The sequence below is a fragment of the Lithobates pipiens genome, unplaced genomic scaffold (assembly GCF_037356315.1).
Source record: "Lithobates pipiens isolate NorthernLeopardFrog02 unplaced genomic scaffold, aLitPip1_a1.2 Scaffold_23, whole genome shotgun sequence".
Lineage (NCBI taxonomy): Eukaryota > Metazoa > Chordata > Amphibia > Anura > Ranidae > Lithobates > Lithobates pipiens.
In genome coordinates, this window is record NW_027507785.1 from 163677748 (window position 1) to 163697668 (window position 19921).

Sequence of the window (19921 nt, forward strand, 5' to 3'; positions counted from 1 at the left end):
TGACTGTGGACTAAGAAAAAACAAACAAACAAAAAAACAAGACACTGTGCTGATTCAAGTGAAAACTAGAAACCACTCTAGACAAGAAAGATGGAGGAGGACAAAACATCACTTTATGATACAAGAACGGCTCTTTACATGAAAGGGACCCCATCTCTAACACCTAAGCCACCTTCCGAGTCAAAGGACTAATTGAGTTTCTCAGATTAGTTTAAAAAGGTGGCTTCTGCAAGCCAAGACCAAAATCAAGTCTCAAGGACACAAGGGTGTCCTGACAGGCAGGACTGTCTGAGTTACACCCTATGTTAAGTATGAATCAAGGAGTGAGTAACAACAGTCTCTGGAAAAATGTCTAGAGACAAAATCTGACCCTTAAAAGATACTTGAGGCCAATATAATTTTCCCTCCCAATTGGAGAAAGGCAAAATCTCCAAATCACATCTCCAAATCACATATTTCTGCGGGTGCCACTTCCTGGCTTCACACCAGGCATATAAGATTTCCAAGTCGTGTAATGGAAGCTCCCTAAAGCCAGCTTCCTGGCGCTCAACAGTGCAGTGATAACAGGGCCCAAGACCAAATAGGTCAGGCTGGACTGGAAGTATCCAAGGACCGTCCCTTGCAAGATTCACTATGTCAGTGTATCAAGCCCTCAAGGCTAGGCTGGCTAACACCATTACCAGTGTAACCACCTGACCCAGATTCTTTGCAAAAGATGGGGCTGTAGTTAAAATTGGGAGAAGGCGTAGATTAGGGAGAACTGGTCTCTAAGGTGTTACCAGTGCATCTACACCTACCTCCTGGACACAACCTATTTAATTTGTTGTAGAACCTGGAATCCAGTAGATCCACCTGCAGAGTTGTCCAACACTGGAAGATTGCCGAAAATGTCTCAGGATGCAGGGAACACTGTCCCAGTATTAGTCACTGATGACTGGGAAAAATTCCCTGTCAGTTTTCTATATCTAGAATATGTACTGGTGACAGACAGCACATGCTGTTCTACCTCATAAAGAATGGGATTCATCTTCCTGAGCCGCACGACTCCTTGTTCCACCCTGGTGGTTTATATATGCCACTGCAGTGGCCATGTTGGACTGAACACTGATGATAACCCTGTGCAACTGTTTGTCCAGTAATCCAGAGCAAGGTGTACTGCCCAAAGTTCCAAGATATTGATAGGCAGTATTCTGTCCTGTGGAGATCAAGTCCTCTGAACTGTAGCCACCTTCAAACTAGGGCTGCAACTAACATTTGTTTTCATAATTAGTTGGCAGTTTATTGTTTTGATTAAATCAATTAATCAGATAAAAACCTCCTAAAAGAATAACAGAAGCAATATACAGTATATATACACTATCGGAGATTGAATCTGGTACAAATCATCAGATTTAGAGACAAAACATTTTAACTAAAGATTTTTTTTTAAAAACAAATTTGTTTTACTTTCTGCTATTAGGAACAATAGGCGTATACTGATTGGTTTGCACAAATTAGCATGTCTACAAACTAGGGGATAGATTTAGGGACTTTCATTTGAGTCCGTGGGACTCGCAGTGGGTGGGCGCACGCTATCCAGATATTACGGAGGGACGTACAGATATGTGCAGGAGAGCCACTCTGCCAGCGTATGTCAGCGCGCGCCAGTTGGCAAGTGGTTAAATGCAATTGTAATGCTTTATATTACCTCCAGCTTATCAGCTTCCACCTTCTCTGCGTTCAAAAGCAGATCTTCACAGAGCCCTTACAGCGATTGTAAAAGTTGGCTTTTTTTATTTTTAAACAAACATGTCACACTTACCTGCTCTGTGTAATGGTTTTGCACAGAGCAGCCAGATTCTTCTATTCTGGGGTCCTCCACCGATGCTTCTAGTTCTTCCTGCTTTCAGAGTGGCCAGGACTACATGTCCCTTGAGGGATTGCTCCTCACACATTCACAAGTTCTCAGGCACTTAAAGCGGGAGTCCGCCGGGAGCGTGCGTTTTTTTTTTTTTTTTTTAAACCAGCAGCTACCTCACGGCTATATGCCTACCTCCTGGTTCCTGCGGCTTCGGCTGTGGCTTCTCAGGTCCGTTCACGGTGGGAGGATGATCTGGGAGCGGTGTCGGATGAGGATTGGGACGAGGCTCTAGCGAACCACAAAACTTATGTCACCTAAGCTATCGGACCGCCTCACCCACCTTTATATCCTGCACAGGTCTTATCTTACACCCCACCACATAGCCAAATGCAGACCTGACCATGTCCCCCGCTGCGCCTCCTCGGAGGCCTCCTTCTACCATTTACTCTGGGCATGCCCGGCTATACAAGGGTTCTGGGCACAGGTGGTCCAGTTCCTCCACGACCGCATGGGTTCCCCGGTGTCCCTATGCCCTAAGCAATGTATCTTGGGGCTTTTCTCGCTGTCAGAAGGCGAAAAGTATCTCAATATTTTTCTGCAGGAGACTCTGTTTCAGGCTAGGCTACAAATCGCCAAAACATGGCTGAGAGAACGCCCCCCCACTACATAGCAGTGGATCAGAGCGATTAATGTCACCCTTCCCCACAAGAAAATGGTGTACACTCACAGGGGCTGTCCCCACAAATACAATAAAATCTGGGACAGGTGGTTGGAGGACTCCTCCACCTGTAGTGCTGAGAGCTAGCTGATTTCACCTAGGTATGTCTATCGATTTTCTGCGGGGTCTACCCTCCTCTCCTTCACCGTGTATTTTTTGTTAAAACCTCTCCACTGTACTATAGGTTGTGGGTTTCCCTTTGCAGTATGCTGTATATTTCAAGCTCCTGTATGTGAAATGCACCTGTTAGTGTTGGTAGTGCCTGTTGCGCTACACTATGTTGTTAATATCCCTTGTCCTATGCTTAATAAAGCTGCTTTTTGAATTTAAAAACCAGCAGCTACAAATACTGCAGCTGCTGACTTTTAAAATAGTGACACTTACCTGTCCAGCGCGCCCGCGATGTCGGCACCCGAAGCCGATCTCTCGATCGTCTCTTGGGTGCTGCCGCCGCCATCTTAGGTATGGGAATCAGGAAGTGGAGCTTCATTTCCCGGTTCCTTACTGCGCATGCGCGAGTCGCGCAGCTCAATGAGGATGGACCCGCTGCCTCTGGGATCTTTCGGAAAGGGGCGTAATCTACACCCCTTTCCGCAGAGAGCTATCCAGGAAGTGGGTGCAGATACCTGTACTGTACAGGTACCTGCACCCCCCTCCCCCCTGAAAGGTGCCAATTGTGGCACCGAAGGGGGGGGGAGGATTCCAATGAGCGGAAGGTCCACTTTAGGGTGGACCTCCGCTTTAATGACATGTATGTACGGTGTACTGAGCCGTATGTGTGCTTCACTGTATTTTGTGATATGTAAAAAAATAATGCATTCTGTATTAGGGCTGCAATGAACGATTATTTTTATAATTGATTAGTTGGCCGATTATTGTTTCGATTAATAGCCTATTAAAATAATAAAATAAAAGTGGGTCAAATTGACGTTCATTTTCAACCACAGTGACAGGAAAATAGAAAACTTCGTAGTCAAAGGAATTTTCAGACAGTGTATGTGGATTTCGTTCAGAAATTCCATTAGTTTTAAAAACAGAATGTTAAAAATAAGTGAAATCTTTCACGGACAAAGAATTTTCGTCTGAATATTTATATCTGAAAACTGATCTGTGTGGCCAGCATAAGGCTCAGTGTTTCTGCAGTGCTTTCTGCTGTGCGTTTTGATTTTTGCGCATGTGATTTTACTGCAATTTGCATTTTCTTTGGGCAGATTAAAAAACACAAATTGCTGAAAAAACGCATCACATGCTTTTCTGCAGCTTCTCCATTGAAGTATATTGAACCAATAAAGCACCATTTTGCGTTAAAAGTCACTGACCCTTTCAGATGTGAACGTGTCCCATAGGAAACCATGTAAATGAATTGTAGTTCATTTCTGCAAAAAGAACCAATAAAACACAGATGTGAACCAGGTCTAAGATGTTTAGTAACATAATGGGGTTAAAAAAACGAAAATTAGCCCTTTATAGTAGAAAAAAAAGCAGATAATCACTACTGTAAGGGGTTCATTTTTTTTTACTGTAGAACTGTGAAATATTTACAGTAGTGATTTGCTCTTTTTTTGTACTATAAAGGGCTCATTTTATTTATTTTTTAACCCCATTATGTTACTGGCCGATTGATTATGAAATTAATCGATTACTATTTTCATAATCGATTGTTTCAGCCCTATTCTGTATGCAGGACAACTAAGCAGTTGACCAACTAATTGATACTGAAAATAGTTGACAACTATTTTTATAAACGCTTATGTCGATTAGTTGTTCCAGCCCCACTCCAAACCAACAACTGGTGAGACTGGCAACAGTGGTTATTAGCATCCATATTACTGAAAGGAAAAAATTTCCCCGTTCTCTGGATTCCAATCAACCACCAATTCGAGCTCTGCAATACCCCGTGGACAGAGCCCTCCAGTAATCCAATACTTGGACCTTAATGTTCCAGACTGAGAGAATGTTCCTCTACAAAAGACCTGAAATAGAACTGCACACAGGGAACCACTTAAACATAAAATCTAATTTCCTCCTGCAGACACCTATTGAAGGATAACACCCCCACTTCTCTGCCTCCTCTTTCCCCTTTATTGTCCTTTTAAATTTTTCCTCTCTTCGCATTTTCTCTTTCCTTCTCTCTTCCTTTTGGCCTTTTTCCTTTTTTTTCTCCCTCCCCCTTATGTATTTTTCTTGTCTTCTCTTTTTTCTCCATTGTGTTCTCTATTTATTTCATTTTTTCAATTTTAATTTATTTTAATTTTTTTATCACCATTGTTGTCCCTTTTTCTTTTCTTCGGCTCTCTGCATCCTTTTCTTGACTTTTGCTCTCATCTATATTTAAACATCTTTTTTTTTCCCCCAAATTCCTTGGTCCCAATCCCCCCTTTTTTCCCCCTTTCGTGTTTTTCTCTCTCTTTTGTCCCTTTTCACTTCCTGTCCTTCTCTCCTTGTTTCACTGCTGCTTCAACGGCTGTGTTTCTCTCCAATCACGTTCCCCACAGTCTCTTCTCCTCCCCATCTCCCTGGATTGGATGCAATCTGCCTTGATGGGCAGGGCCAGCCGGCATCATCCGTTTCATCCTGCAGTGTCCCGTTACTTGGTCACCAATGGTGCATCCCGCATACGTGCAGCCAGCGAGGACTGCTGTAATCTGAGCTTACCTGCAAATGTTTACCCCAACATGGGCGCCGATCTGTGTTTGCACGATCGCCATTGTGGTGTGCAATTACTGATCCCTGCACTGGCGCCGATCGATAGCTAGATTGTGCGCTGCATATTGATGTTACCTAGCAATGGGCCCATTCTTACAGTGACTCATGATCCACAGTATCAAATACTACATGACAATACACAGGTAGTGTCACTGTTTTTTTGTCAACCCCTTCTCATACTTTTTTTGAATCTGTGTAATTATGCTAACTTTTTTTAATCTTTTTGGCGTCATACCATCTGGGGGTGGGAGGAGTTCTGTTTTTCTTTTTCCGATTGGTTGATGGTCATTTTAAATTCTTTATCACATGCCTGACGAAGGGGTCCTGCGTGACTCCAAAACGTTGCACCTTTGTGTTGTGATCAAGCAATAAAATACCCGTTTGGACCCACTTTGTGCCGATCCTTGGTGTGCTGGCAAATATCTACTTTTTGACAAACCTTGAGCCACTTTTAACTAGCGAGTACATTTTTATTGTCTTTTATTCTTTTTAAATATAAATTGCTACACCTAGGTGGAGGCACCCTCTTGTGTGTGTTTTTATAGGACCAGATTTACCTGCCAAAGGGAATACGATTTCAAACTGCAAAGTCAAAACATATTGTAATGTATTTCAAGCTTGGGAATCATGGGCATACTTGTACCAAAAAGTGGAACTATTTTTAAGCAATTAAAAGTACCTGCATAGAGCTCGCTTCCTGCTTTCCTTGGCCCGCACTCTTCTCATTAGATCATCCAATTTCCTGGAAGCTGTATTCTGAACACCAAGGTCCTCACCCTCATCAGTGTTTATAATATCACGGTAGAACAGAGAGATGTTAAAACCACCAAGCTTTTCAAGGTGCAATAGATCCAAGAAGATTCCTGAAAATATAGAACAAACATGCTCAAATCCAGCACAGTGACCATGTGAAGAAAGGTCTACTAAATGAATGCCAACCTAAATATAGAGAGAGAAACTTTCATTGTGCAATTCCCTGTGGTACCACCAACCCACAGTGATAAAAAAAAGGAAAGTGATCATTTGCCAGTTGTCCTGCTGTTCTGATAAACACCAAAGCTTCAGTAGCTGCTGTATGACCTGGAACCAGTACACAGATCAAGAAATTATGAAGCATTTTTTCTGCATACCTCGTCTGGCTCAGTGGGCAAGTATTCAAGCAGACGGGTTAGCAGAAAACAAGCTTGTTCAGGAGTGGTCCACATTGCAGCCTCCATGTTTCTCTTGACAAGTGTCCTTTTAAAAACACCTACATGCGTGCGCACAGACACACACAAACGCTAGAACAAAAGTTTAACTAAGATTAAAAGCAAAGCAACGCATGCTGCATGACACACCAATACATTCCAGAGCACAATCACAAACTATGTTTTTAAATCGGGGCAATTTTATCACAGATATAATAAGACAGAGGAGGTTTATAGAATGGTAATCATAGTATTTAACATTTGCAAGATAGTTTTCTTTCCCTTATTTTCTTTTAAGTAAAAAAAAAAAATAATATACATTTAAAATGGATCTTTTTTTTTGTTAAAAATAAGTATAACATTTTTGTTACCTGCCCTGTGAAATGGTTTTGCACAGAGCAGCCCAGATCCTCCTTTTCTTGGGTCCCTTTTTGGTGCTCCTGGCCCCTACCCCCTGTTGAGTGCCCCCACAGCAAGCAGCTTGCTAGCTGGGGCATCTGAGCTGAGGCCACAGCTCCCTGTCCTGGCCCCGCTCCCTCCCCCCCCCCCATATTGGTTGTTGTCTCAGCCAATGGGGCGGGGGGGGATTGGGAGTCCCAGGCAGCCTCAGGTAAGTATTAGGGGGGCTGCTGTACACACAGGTTTTTTTTTTTTTATCTTAATGAACAGAGTGCATGAAGATTAAAAACCTTCTGTATTTACAACCCCTTTATTACACTGTATTACACTTGTAGAAACTCTCTCCTTTGCCTTGACCTCCAGTTTCTACCTGTGAAACATTTGTGGACTGAGCAATACTGTATTATTTACGCCAATTTCTGAACCATAATTTTGACTTCAGAAGTGATGCATTTTTTTTTCAAATTAGACAGTTCATCTCCTATATGGACACAAGGACTAGATACACATTTACATTGTAGCACTGCACAGATTATAACATTACTAAATGTAAAAATGTTTCAGTGTGTAAAAATTTTAATGGTTTAAAAAAAGAGAATTCAAGAATATATTTAAATGTGAAAAAGTATTGTGTGTAATGCAGGTTGCCAGCTTTATTTACAGGTGGTTTGCAAAGTCAAAAATAAACAAAAAGCAGTAAAACAAATCCTTGCCATCCAGCGTTAAACGAAACAGTACACTGCTCTCTATACGTTGTGCGGCTGGTCCCAGTCGCCCACAAAACATGGTAACGAGGTAAAGCAAACCTTCGTTTTCAGTCCAAACAAACAGGGCTCCTCTCTCTCAGATTCCCTTCGGAGTCTCAGGCCAGAGCACTGCTGTGCTCTCTCCCTGGTAATTAAAGTCCATCTGAGCATTGGCCTCAAGTGGACCACAAGACTCGGTTGGACCGGCAACTAAGCCTGCCACAGAGGCTGGAAAAATCCGGGCCGGATTTCGGTTCAGTCTCTGACAATAGAACAAATGTGAGGTGAAATATCATTTATCGATGACCTCACCTTGCATACCGTCACATATCCTCCCCCTCTGCTCAAGCCCCTGCAGCTGAGCAATTGTCCCAAACATACCGTGAATGCGGGAGAGGGCACCTGCATTGTTTTGGAGCTTGTGCGGCCTATGCCCTACTGTAAACTTAAAAGGGGTGTAAAGCCAGGAAACACCTTGTCGTGCGCCCCATTTAATAGCGACACACTCCTTTTTGACAATGGCATAGTTGTTTTCATGGTTGTTCAGTTTCCGGCTCAGGTATACAACCGAGTGTTCCTCACCATCTCTGTTCTGGGATCGTACAGCCCCAACTCCCAAATCAGAGGCGTCCGTCTGTACCACGAGCTCCTTTGTGAAGTCTGGGGGTCACTAACACCGGTAATACACAAAAGGCCCAATTTTATTTCTGGAACGCCTCCTTGGCTTCAGGATTCCATTTAACCATGACCAACCCTCTACCCTTCATCAGGTCTGTCAGAGGGGCAGCAATGGTGGCAAAGTTGAGAATAAACCATCTGTAATACCCCCCATAATAATGCCCAAGAAGGCCCAAACGTGTTTTTTGTTTACCGGTTGGGGCCATTTTTGAATTGCCTCAACCTTATTGGTCTGAGGCTTGACCAGACCCCGGCCAATAACGTACCCAAGGTATTTGGCCTCCTCCAGGCCTATGGAACACTTTTTTGGGTTGGCCGTGAGACCTGCTTTCCTTGGGGAATCTAACACTGCTTGTACTCGGGGCAGGTGCGATTCCCAATCTGGGCAGTGGATGACCACATGGTCCAAATAAGCAGCTGCATATGGGCCATGTTGTCTCAAAGTTTTGTCCATCATTCGCTGGAATGATACAGGGGCTCCATACAGACCAAAAGGCATCCGCTTGTACTGAAAACGAACCCTCAGGAGTGGAAAAAGGCAGTCTTCTCCTTGGCCGATTCAATTAACGGTATTTGCTAAATAGCCTTTCGTTAGGTCTACGGTTGTTATATAGAAAGCCTGTCCCAACCTGCCTACGAGTTTGTCTACCTGAGGCATCGGGTATGCATCAAACTTAGACACACTGTTGAGTTTCCTAAAGTCGTTACAAAACCTGCCATCAAGTTTTGGGACCAGCACTATGGGGCTCAGCCACTCACTGTGAGACTCTATCACATCCAACTCTAACATATTTTTGATTTCCTTTGTGACTGCCTCTCACCTGGCCTCTGGGATTATATATGGCTTTACATTTATGCGAACCCCAGGTTCCGTCGCTATTTCATTCTGGATCATGTTGGTCAGTCCGGGTAAAGTCTGTATTTTTGTACACAAATTCCCTAACGTCACTTTGTTGTGCCACGGACAGGGAATCAGGTGTCACCAGTACCCGGTCTGAGGGAGGCAGGGATGCGGCCAGTAAAGTCTCTCAGTCCTTCCAGGGCTTTAAGAGATGATTCACATGATACATTTGGTGTGGTTTCCTTTTCCCTGGCTGGTAGACTTTGTAGTTTATCTCCCCCATCCTTTTGACAACCTCAAAAAGGACCCTGCCACTTGGCTAGGAACTTGCTTTCCACCATGGGAACCAGTACCAACACTCTGTCCCTGGGGCTGAAAGTACGCGGTCACACCATTACCAGCCTGATGTTGCTCTATCTTACAAAAGAGATGCCATATGGTTTTGAATTTACTGCATGTCCCCTGTGTGGGCAACACAAGTTTATCCACTGTATTGTTTAATCACTTCAGCCCCAGGAAGAATATATCCCCTTTCTGACCGGGCCATTTTTTTTTTCCCCAAAATGGCGCTGCGTCGCTGTACCCAAACAGTACTGACATTTCCCCCCCCCCCCCCCAAACACACACACACACACAATAGAGTTTTTAGTCGGCCTGAAGCCATGTCATAGGTGATAGATGGCTGGCGTCCGTCGACCCCCCCCCACCACCACCTCCCTCCCTTTTCCTGTACATTGCATTATCTGCGCTCAGGGACTGTGGGATGGGGGGGGACATTGCAGCTGCACAGAGCACACATCAATGCGCTTGTGTATGCAGATCCCTGGCTGCCCCTGGTTTTCCTTTTGATGGTGGAGTTGGGTGAGCGTCTGTTGACTGGGCTCAGCATGGAGCAGGACATGCTCCCTTTCCTCCACTACAGGAGCTGGCAGAGATTGCGGACAGCCTAGGAGGAGGAGGCGAAAGGAGCCATGGCACCCCTCTCAATGCCCTCTTGATCCCTGCCCGACTACTCCACCATGTAACTGTGGATGATAAACTGAAGGGGCATGGGAAAGAAAGAAAGAAAGAAAGAAAGAAAGAAAGAAAGAAAGAAAGAAAGAAAGAAAGAAAGAAAGAAAGAAAGAAAGAAAGAAAGAAAGAAAGAAAGAAAGAAAGAAAGAAAGAAAGAAAGAAAGAAAGAAAGAAAGAAAGAAAGAAAGAAAGAAAGAAAGAAAGAAAGAAAGAAAGAAAGAAAGAAAGAAAGAAAGAAATCCCATTTGGCTCCAATTCAGCAGAGGATCTACTCACAGAGCAAAGCAAAGCAGCTCTGTGCAAAACAGCCCCAACTGAAAGTAGCAAATCTTTCCCTGGCATTTGGGCAAAGAGGGTCAGCAAAAGCTACTTCGGTATGAAAATTCAGTTCATTCAAAGTACTCCAATCTACAGCAAGAACCTTTTCTGGAAAGTTCAATGCTTTCTACAAGATAAAACTCAAAAAAGTATACACTACATCATTTCTGTTATTAGGCCAGAACAGGGAGATATCATGTATAGCTAAATTCTGAGGCTCCTTGAATTTCACAACACTGACATCTTTTTCCTTACCGGTTTCACGTAGGTCTCTTGCCTTGGCTCTTGCTTGGGTGGTTTTGGCAGAATCAGTGGAATGTGGATTGTCTTCATTGGTGAACAGCATAATGCGCTTGTGACTCAGTTTCAATTTAACATTGCTAAAGAGGTTTGAGCATTGCCAGAGAGCTTCTCCCAGGGAATAATCCATTGAGTGACCTATGGTGTCAGAGAAAAAACATCTTCCTTTTTCTTCTCTGTACTTATCTAAATCCAGAACGCGCTTCGCTCCTATTCATGGGACAAAGACAATGGTCAATGAGGCATTCAAGATACCATTGACCTGGAAAACTACACATTTCTGCTAACATTAAGAAGATGTGCATACACCAGTTATAGAGCAAAACTTTACTTTAGTCATCAAAACAAATGAAAAAAATTGTTATTATAGAGAACAAATAGGGTAACTACACAGATTATCCCTACTACCTGGGCTAAAGCAATATGTACATAAAAGTTAAAATTAAACTATGGTGCATTTTCAATATGTACACACTAGTTGATATTACGTTTACCTAAACATACACTTATTAACCACTTAACAACTGCCCATTGCCGATTAACGGCTTAAGGGCGGTTGTTTAACTCTGAGAGGCCGTTAATTAACGGCCTCTCAGAATTCTGCTCTCACGCGCCCCCTGGGGCGCGCACACGAGAGCATCCGTGACCGTCGGGTCCAGTGGACCTGGCGCATAACGGATCCCGGTAAACGGCCGCTCATCGCAGCCGATTACCACGTGATCGCTCCGTCAAATGACGGAGTAATCACTTGTAAACAAACCGGCATCATGTTATGACGCCGGTTCCTCCCTCCCCCTCTCTGTACCGATCGGTACAGCGGAGGGGGAAGAGATCGGTGTCAGCAGCGCTGTGGGCTACATCTGCAGTGCCCACATCGCTGCTCACCGAAATTTAACCCCTCAATTCCCTGCCATTACCCTGCAACGCCATACTCTGAGATACCCAGCCATACTCGGAGATACCCAGCCATAGACACCCCCCCCTCCCGCCGCCCTCCGGTGCTTCTACCGACTAGCCAATACGATCAAAGCCAGAATCTTTTTTTTTTTTTTTTTTTTCCAGACTTCCCAGCTTAGAGGTGAGATGCGGGGTCTTATTGACCCCATATCTCACTGTAAAGAGGACCTGTCATGCCATATTCCTATTACAAGGGATGTTTACATTCCTTGTAATAGGAATAAAAGTGATCAAAAAATTTATTTTTGGGGGAAAAAAAATGTCAAACTAAAATAAAGTAAAATGAACAATAAAACATTTTTTTTTTAAAGCGCCCCTGTCCCCATGTGCTCGCATGCAGAAGCGAACGCATACTTAAGTCCCGCCCACATATGAAAACGGTGTTCAAACCACACATGTGAGGTATTGCTGCGAACGTTAGAGCGAGAGCAATAATTCTAGCCCTAGACCTCCTCTAACTCAAAACATATAACCAGTAAAAAAAAATGTAATCGTCGCCTATGGGGATTTTTAAGTAGAGACGTTTGGTGCTATTCCACGAGCGTGTGCAATTTTGAAGAGTGACATGTTAGGTATCTATTTACTCAGCGTAACTTCATCTTTCACATTATGCAAAAATTGGGCTAACTTTACTGTGTTTTTTTTTTATTTATTTTTTTAACCACAAAAATACCGTGTGAGATAAAAATTTGCAATGACCACCATTGTATTCTCCAGGTGTTTGCTAAAAAAAAACATATATAATTTTTTGGGATTCTATGTAATTTTCTAGCAAATAAAATGATGATTTTTACATGTAGGAGAGAAATGTCAGAATTGTCCTGGGTGCTCCAGAAAGCCTGATGGCGCTCCCTGCATGTTGGGCCTCTGTATGTGGCCACACTGTGTAAAAGTCTCACACATGTGGTATCGCTGTACTCGGGAGTAATAGCAGAATGTGTTTTGGGGTGTAATTTGTGGTATGCATATGCTGTGTGTGAGAAATAAACTGATAATATGACAATTTTGTGAAAAAAAAAAAAAAGTAAAAAAAAATCTTGATTTTGCAAAGAATTGTGGGAAAAAATGACAACTTCAAAAAACTCATCATGCCTCTTACTAAATACCTTGGAATGTCTCCTTTCCAAAAAGGGGTCATTTGGGGGGGTATTTGTACTTTTCTGGCATGTTAGGGTCTCAAGAATTGAAATAGGCCGTCAGTACTTCAGGTGTGATCAATTTTCAGATATTGGCACCATAGCTTGTGGACCAAATAATATCCACCAATTTGTACTTATTTTTACCAAAGATATGTAGTAGTATAAAGTTTGGCCAAAATTTATGAAGAAAAAATTACTAATCTGCTAAATTTTATAACAGAAACAAAGAAAAATTCATTTTTTTTTTTTTTTACAGAATTTTCTGTATTTTTTTCTTTTATAGCACAAAAAATAAAAAAATGAGCAGTGATTAAATACCACCAAAAGAAAGCTCCATTTGTGTGAAAAAAGGACAAAAATTTCATATAGGTCCAGTGTTGCATGACTGAGTAATTGTCATTCAAAATTTGAAAGCACCGAAAGCTGAAAATTGGTCTGGTTATTAAGGGTGTTTAAGTTCCCAGCGGTCAAGTGGTTAAAAGAACTCCCATATTTATATGTTTGGTGAACTTAGTCTTTAATTCAAACAAAGCCCTGATGGCTAATGCCCTTTTGTTAAAAGAAAAGCTTTTCAGAAAACTCTGGTGCCCCGTTTTATTCATACTTCCAACTCGGTCACTCCTTGAGCAATTCAAATTATAAACAGGATCCCTTAGAGCCAACATTACGATTAGCCTAAACCACATAAGTACCCAGCCAATTGTGCAAGCTACAGTGCCATATCCCTACTTTACTTAGATCTCAAGTTCTTATCTAAAAATGTGTTTGTTTTGCTGCAGGAAAACGCACATCAAGTAGAAATTCTATTCCTTCCAATGTGGCTGGCTCACATCTATGTGCTGCAGTTTACTGTAAAGGAAACACTATGGACCCTTTCACACCTACAGTATTCGTGTGTTTAACCACTTAAGCCACGGACCAATTTGCAGCCAAAGGACCAAGCCCCTTTTTGCGATTCGGCACTGCGTCGCTTTAACTGACAATTGCACGGCGTGCGACGTGGCTCCCAAACCAAAAATTGGCGTCCTTTTTTTTCCCCACAAATAGAGCTTTCTTTTGGTGGTATTTGATCACCTCTGCGGTTTTTATTTTTTGCGCTATAAAACAAAAATAGAGTGACAATTTTGAAAAAAAATGCTATATTTTTTACTTTTTGCTATAATAAATATCCCCAAAAAATATATATATAAAAAAAACTTTTTTTTCCTCAGTATAGGCCGATACATATTCTTCTACATATTTTTAGTAAAAAAAAATTGCAATTAGCGATTATTGATTGGTTTGCGCAAAACTTACAGCGTTTACAAAATAGGGGACAGTTTTATAGCATTTTTATAAAAAAAAATTTTTTACTAGTAATAGTGGCGATCAGCAGTTTTTATTGTGACTGCGACATTATGGCAGACACATCGGACATTTTTGACACATTTATGGAACCCTTGTCATTTATACAGCAATCAGTGCTATTTAAATGCATTGATTCCTGTGTAAATGACACTAGCAGTGAAGGAGTTAACCACTAGGGGGCAGTGTAGGTGTTATGTATGAAGTTATGTGTGTTTTTTGTAGGGGGCGTGGCCTGGCATGTGATGTCACTGATCGTCCTTCCCTATAAAAAGGGAAGAGACGATCGGTGACAGCCACACAGGGAAGCACGGGTAAAGGTTTGTTTACACAGACCTCTCCTCGTTCTTTAGCTCTGTGACCCGATCGTGGGACACCAGCGGCGATCGGGTCCACTGGTCCCGCGGCCACGGAGCACAGGACCGGGTCGGGAGCGTGCCGCCGGTGCCGCACTCCCGACCCACAGCTGGGCACTTAAAAAGCAATGCACAGGTACCTGTGGCCAATGTGGTGCCTATATTTAAAAAGGGAACAACATCTTTACCAAGTAACTAACTATAGACCCGTTTAACTTATATAGTCGGGAAGATACTGAAGAGTTTAATAAAAGACCACATAGACTGGTTCTTGCTGGAAAAATTGGGCTCGTGTGTAAGGTACAGTCCACAGGCTTGGAAATATCAGTTTGTAAATGGATAGAAAACTGGCTAAAAGACAGAATTCAGATAGTGGTTAATGATTCTCACTCTGAATGGTCTAAGGTTATCAGTGGTGTACCCCAAGGTTCAGTGCTGTGACCCTTACATTTTAATATCTTTATAAATGATATAGGGTCTGGGATTTAAAGTAACATTTCTGTCTTTGCAGGTGACAATAAATTATGCAGTGGAATAACATCTTTACAGGAGGTCTCAAATTTACAAGCCAACCTCAATGCACTAATTGGGTGTGGCAGATGAGGTTTAATGTTGATAAGTGTAAAGTTATGCATTGTGGGCTAAGAATATGCATGCATCATACATACTAGGGAGAGTACAACTGGGGGAATCAATGGTGGAGAAGGATGTGGGGGTTTTGGTAGATCATAAGCTCAATAATAGCATGCAATGCTAAGCTGTGTTTTCCAAAGCGAGCAAAGTCCTTTCTTGTATTGAGGGGTATGGTATGGACTCCAGAGAGAGAGATGGATATCATTTTGCCCCTGTACAAATCATTAGTAAGACCTCATCTGGAATATGCAGTTCAGTTTTTGGCACCAGTTCTCAAAAAGGATATCAAAGAACTGGAAAAAGTGCAGAGAAGGGCAACCAAACTAATAAGAGGCATGGAGAAGCTTGGCTATGAGGAAATATTAGAGGAACGGAATTTATTCACTCTTGAGAAAAGGAGATTAAGAGAGATCACCATGTATAAATATAAAAGGGGTCCATATAGTGAACTTGGTGTTGAGTTATTCACTTTACGGTCAATACAAGGGGGCACTCTTTTACGTTTCTTCACAGTAAGCTGTGAAAATGTGGAATAGACTCCCTCCAGAGGTGGTTCTGGCCAGCTCCTTTGATTGCTTTAAGAAAGGCCTGGATTCTTTCCTAAATGTACATGATATAATTAAAGGAGAGGGAGAGAGGGAGAGAGGGAGAGAGGGAGAGAGGGAGAGAGGGAGAGAGGGAGAGAGGGAGAGAGGGAGAGAGGGAGAGAGGGAGAGAGGGAGAGAGGGAGAGAGGGAGAGAGGGAGAGAGGGAGAGAGAGAGAGAGGGAGAGGGAGAGAGAGAGAGAGAGAGAGAGAGAGAGAGAGAGAGAGAGAGAGAGAGAGAGAGAGAGAGAGAGAGAGAGAGAGAGAGAGAGAGAGAGAGAGAGAGACATATATATGGGTAGATTTAACATTCCATCATATTACATGCTGTGTTTGTTGACTCTTTACTTCAATAGTATGAGCATCATAAGATTTTTTTTTTTTTTTTTTTTTGAGACTATGGTATTTATACCCCCACAGAAAGGGAGTGGCCAGGAGGACTCGCTGGGGCTGAAAGTGGAGAGATCCTGTAATAAAAAGCCATAAATCATTCTGGGGTATACTAATGGTCAAGGACAAAAAATGTATTTGTGTGGTTATTTTGTATATTCGTCCTCTCATTATTATTTAAAATATTGTCACATACCTGAATATTGTCAATGACACCCAACCAAGGCAGAAGGAGAGGTTATATAAAAAAAATAAAAAATAATATATATTAATAATTATATATATTATTATAAAAAAAAAAATTTATTTATTTTTTTATAAAAAAAATTATCGCCCCTTCTAAAATAGAACCTCTCCTTCTGCCTTGGTTGGTGTAGTATACCCAAGAATGATATACCATATAGTCTAAAAAAAAAAAAAAAAAAGCCCTCTTCTGATGCTCATACTATTCAAGTAAAGAGTCAACAAACAGCTCCCACTGATATATGTATCCTTCTTGTTTTTAAACGTAATATGATGGAATGTTAAATCTACCCTGTCACCATAAAACATATGCAAGTGTACTCTTTAATTCATTTCACAACTGTTATCTTCAATGTAATCTTATACTGCCAGACCTTTGTTGTTTTCCAACTATATTATAGATATATTTTCCTCTTCAATACACACCCATAAAGGAGAAAACTCTACTCAGAGACGCATTGGTGCAAGAGGATCAAATGTGTCTTTTCAGAATATGGTGACAATGTTATGAACTGATTATACATTCTATATTCATATGCTTATTTTAGCTACTATGTTTAACTATTAATAAATACTTTTCTTATGTAATACTCTCAATACACTTTAATTGTAACTTAGCATGCCTTTAAAGTACACCATGGGGGGGATTTTCTTGTGTGCATAATTAATATATTACGTGTTTACTCTTATATCCAAGCAATTACATGCTGGAGACCTAGTGGGATTATCAGCGATTAGCTGCGGGCAGAAACCCCATTGAAAGCAATAGGAGACTGGGAGCTTCTTCAGCTAATATCAGCTGCTAACATGTAATCACTCATGGAGTAATTATCTGCAAATGGTTGGCCTTGAACACACAGTCTGCGTCCAAGGCTGATCATTCACAGGTAATCACCAGTTTAAGGTTTCATTAATATGACTTTATAAAAGCCACTCATCACTGCATATATTTTTTTTTCAGCAGGTATAATAAATACACCAGATACCTGTTTAACAAATTCTTGGTATTTTGAACTAGCAAGATTTTTGCATTTACACTGTGTGCCCTAAGCTGAGCTGCACAAATCAGTTCTTACCTGGTGTATCCAGATCATGCAGAACATGTATATGCTTAAAAGGGTCGGAATTTTTGCTTTCCCTGGTACCAAAAAACACCACAGATAAAAGATCACGGTCACTGCTGATGATCTTGCTGGTGTAAACACTACGAATACACTTAAATGAAAAGAAAAAAAATAATTGATCACAAAACAATGCAATGTAGTATTGATACAATGGCAGTACATTGCAAAAGATTTTGTAAAAAGTAATCTTTTATATCGGTCCCCCCGTTACTCCGCACAGCAATTCCCAAAAAGTCACATAAGCCAACAAAAACTCCCAAAACACTTCCCTTCACTATAAAAACTCCAGCTACAAGATCCCATAGCAGTCACTCACATGAACAAATTCTTAAAAGAGAAGTATGGCCAAAGCTTGTTTGCACATACATCTCCAGTGGATCACAAGCGTGACCGGCAGCTGGCTCAGCCTTTCAACAGCACGCTGAGAGCCTGAGCTGGTTGCTCCTGCCTTCCCCATAATCTGGCACTTCAGTGAGCACTGGAGGGACAGAGCATAGAGCTGGTGATTGATACTCACCGCTCTGCTCGGTTCTTGGGTCCACTCTGAGCACAATCAGCAGTCTTTGATTGCTCAGTTCTTGGTACAGAACCAGTTAGGCATGGCTGCTGCATCCAGGCGAGTATGAAAGTTTGTTTTTTGGAAACCCGCACTTTTTAGTCTAGGTTCACATCTAAGCGGGCTGAGCTTCATGTGTTTTTCAGGCACGTTTTGCAGAGTGCTTTGAGTTTTTAAACCCTTGTTTTTAATGCGTTTTTGCATGGAGTTTTCTTTAAAACCCACTGTACATTGCTGGTTGTTAACAGCTGAATGTAAAAATAAAAAATTGCTGCAATTTCAGGTCCGATATGGATTTGGAGGGGAACCCACCACGCCAAAATTTTAAAGAAAAATGACCTGGGGTCCTCCCCAAAATGCATACTAGACCCTGATCCAAGCATATAGCCTGGCAGGTCAGGAAAGGGAGGGGACAGGCGAGCGCCGCCCCTCTCCTGAACCATACCGGGCCGCATGCCCTCAACATGGGAGGATGGGTCCTTTGGGGCTGGAGGCAGAGCCTTGCTGACCCATGTTGATGGGGACAAGGGCCTCTTCCCCACAAACCTAGCAGGTGGTTGTGGGGATCTGAGGCAGGGGGCTTATTGGAATCTGGAGACGCCCTTTAAGAAGAGCCCCCGGATCCTGCCACCCCTCATGTGAATGAGTATATGATACATTGTACCCCTATCCATTCACCCCAAAAAACAGTGAAGTGTTAAAAAAAAACACAACCCAAGAAACGGTTTTTGACAAGTCCCTTATTAAAGAAAAATGTCCCCCGTTGCAGCTCCAACGGGTCTTCCTTCTCCCCGCCCCCCATTTTTACCTGCTAAAATCAAAAAAAGCTGATCTTCCTACACGGTCTTCCTCCGTGAGGGGGCAGTTCTCCAGAATGCAATGGCTGGACTAAAGGCACAATTTTTGGTATGTACATGCTATGTGTTAGAAATATTATGTAAATGGACAACGTTATATAATAAATATATATATATATATATATATATATATATATAAAAATGGGAAAATCTTGATTTTGCAAAGAATTGTGGGAAAAAATTACAACGTCAAAAAACTTACTATGCCTCTTACTAAATACCTTGGAATGTCTACTATCCAAAAAGGGGTCATTTTGGGGGTATTTTACTTTCCTGGCTTTTTAGAGTCTCAAGAAATGATATAGGCCATCAGTACTTCAGGTGTGATCAATTTTCAGAGATTGGCACCATAGCTTGTGGACTCTATAACTTTCACAAAGACCAAATAATATACACAGATTTGGGTTATTTTTACCAAATATATGTAGCGGTATAAATTTTGGCCAAAATATATGAAGAAAAATTATAACATTTTGCAAATTAGTAACAAATGAAGAAAAATGCAATTTTTAAAAGAGAATTTTCAGTATTATATCTTTTATAGCGCAAAAAATTAAAAAGCCAGCGGTGATTAACCACTTGCTTACTGGGCACTTAAACCCCCCCTCAGTCCCAGACCAATTTTCAGCTTTCAGCGCTGATGCACTTTGAATGACAATTGCGCGGGCATACAACACTGTACCCAAATGAAATTTTTATCATTTTTTTCCCACAAATAGAGCTTTCTTTTGGTGGTATTTAATTACAGCTCGGAGTTTTATTTTTTGCTAAACAAAAAAAGATGCAAAAAAAAAAAAAAATCATGTTTAATAGTTTGTTATAAAATTTTGCAAACGGGTCATTTTTCTCCTTCATTGAAGTGCGCTGATGAGGCGGCACTGATAGGCTGCACTGGTGGGCACTGATGGGCAGAGTTAAGGCGGCACTAATAGGCACAGATAAGGCTGCACCGATGGGCACAGATAAGGTGGCACGGATGGGTGGCACGGAT

The 19921-nt window shown here is 41.8% G+C and overlaps 1 protein-coding gene across 3 annotated transcripts in view; it reads right to left on the bottom strand.

Moving 5' to 3' along the window:
- Positions 1-19921, bottom strand: part of XRCC6 (X-ray repair cross complementing 6) — a 229176-nt gene that overhangs the window by 172463 nt on the left and 36792 nt on the right. For all 3 annotated transcript variants that reach the window (XM_077452527.1, XM_077452525.1, XM_077452526.1), the window contains exons 4-6: positions 17470-17608; positions 10703-10957; positions 5944-6127 (exon numbers count right to left, since the gene is read on the bottom strand). In XM_077452527.1, the coding sequence (XP_077308653.1) occupies positions 5944-6127; positions 10703-10957; positions 17470-17608 (578 nt within the window). The remainder of the gene's footprint in view (positions 1-5943; positions 6128-10702; positions 10958-17469; positions 17609-19921) is intronic.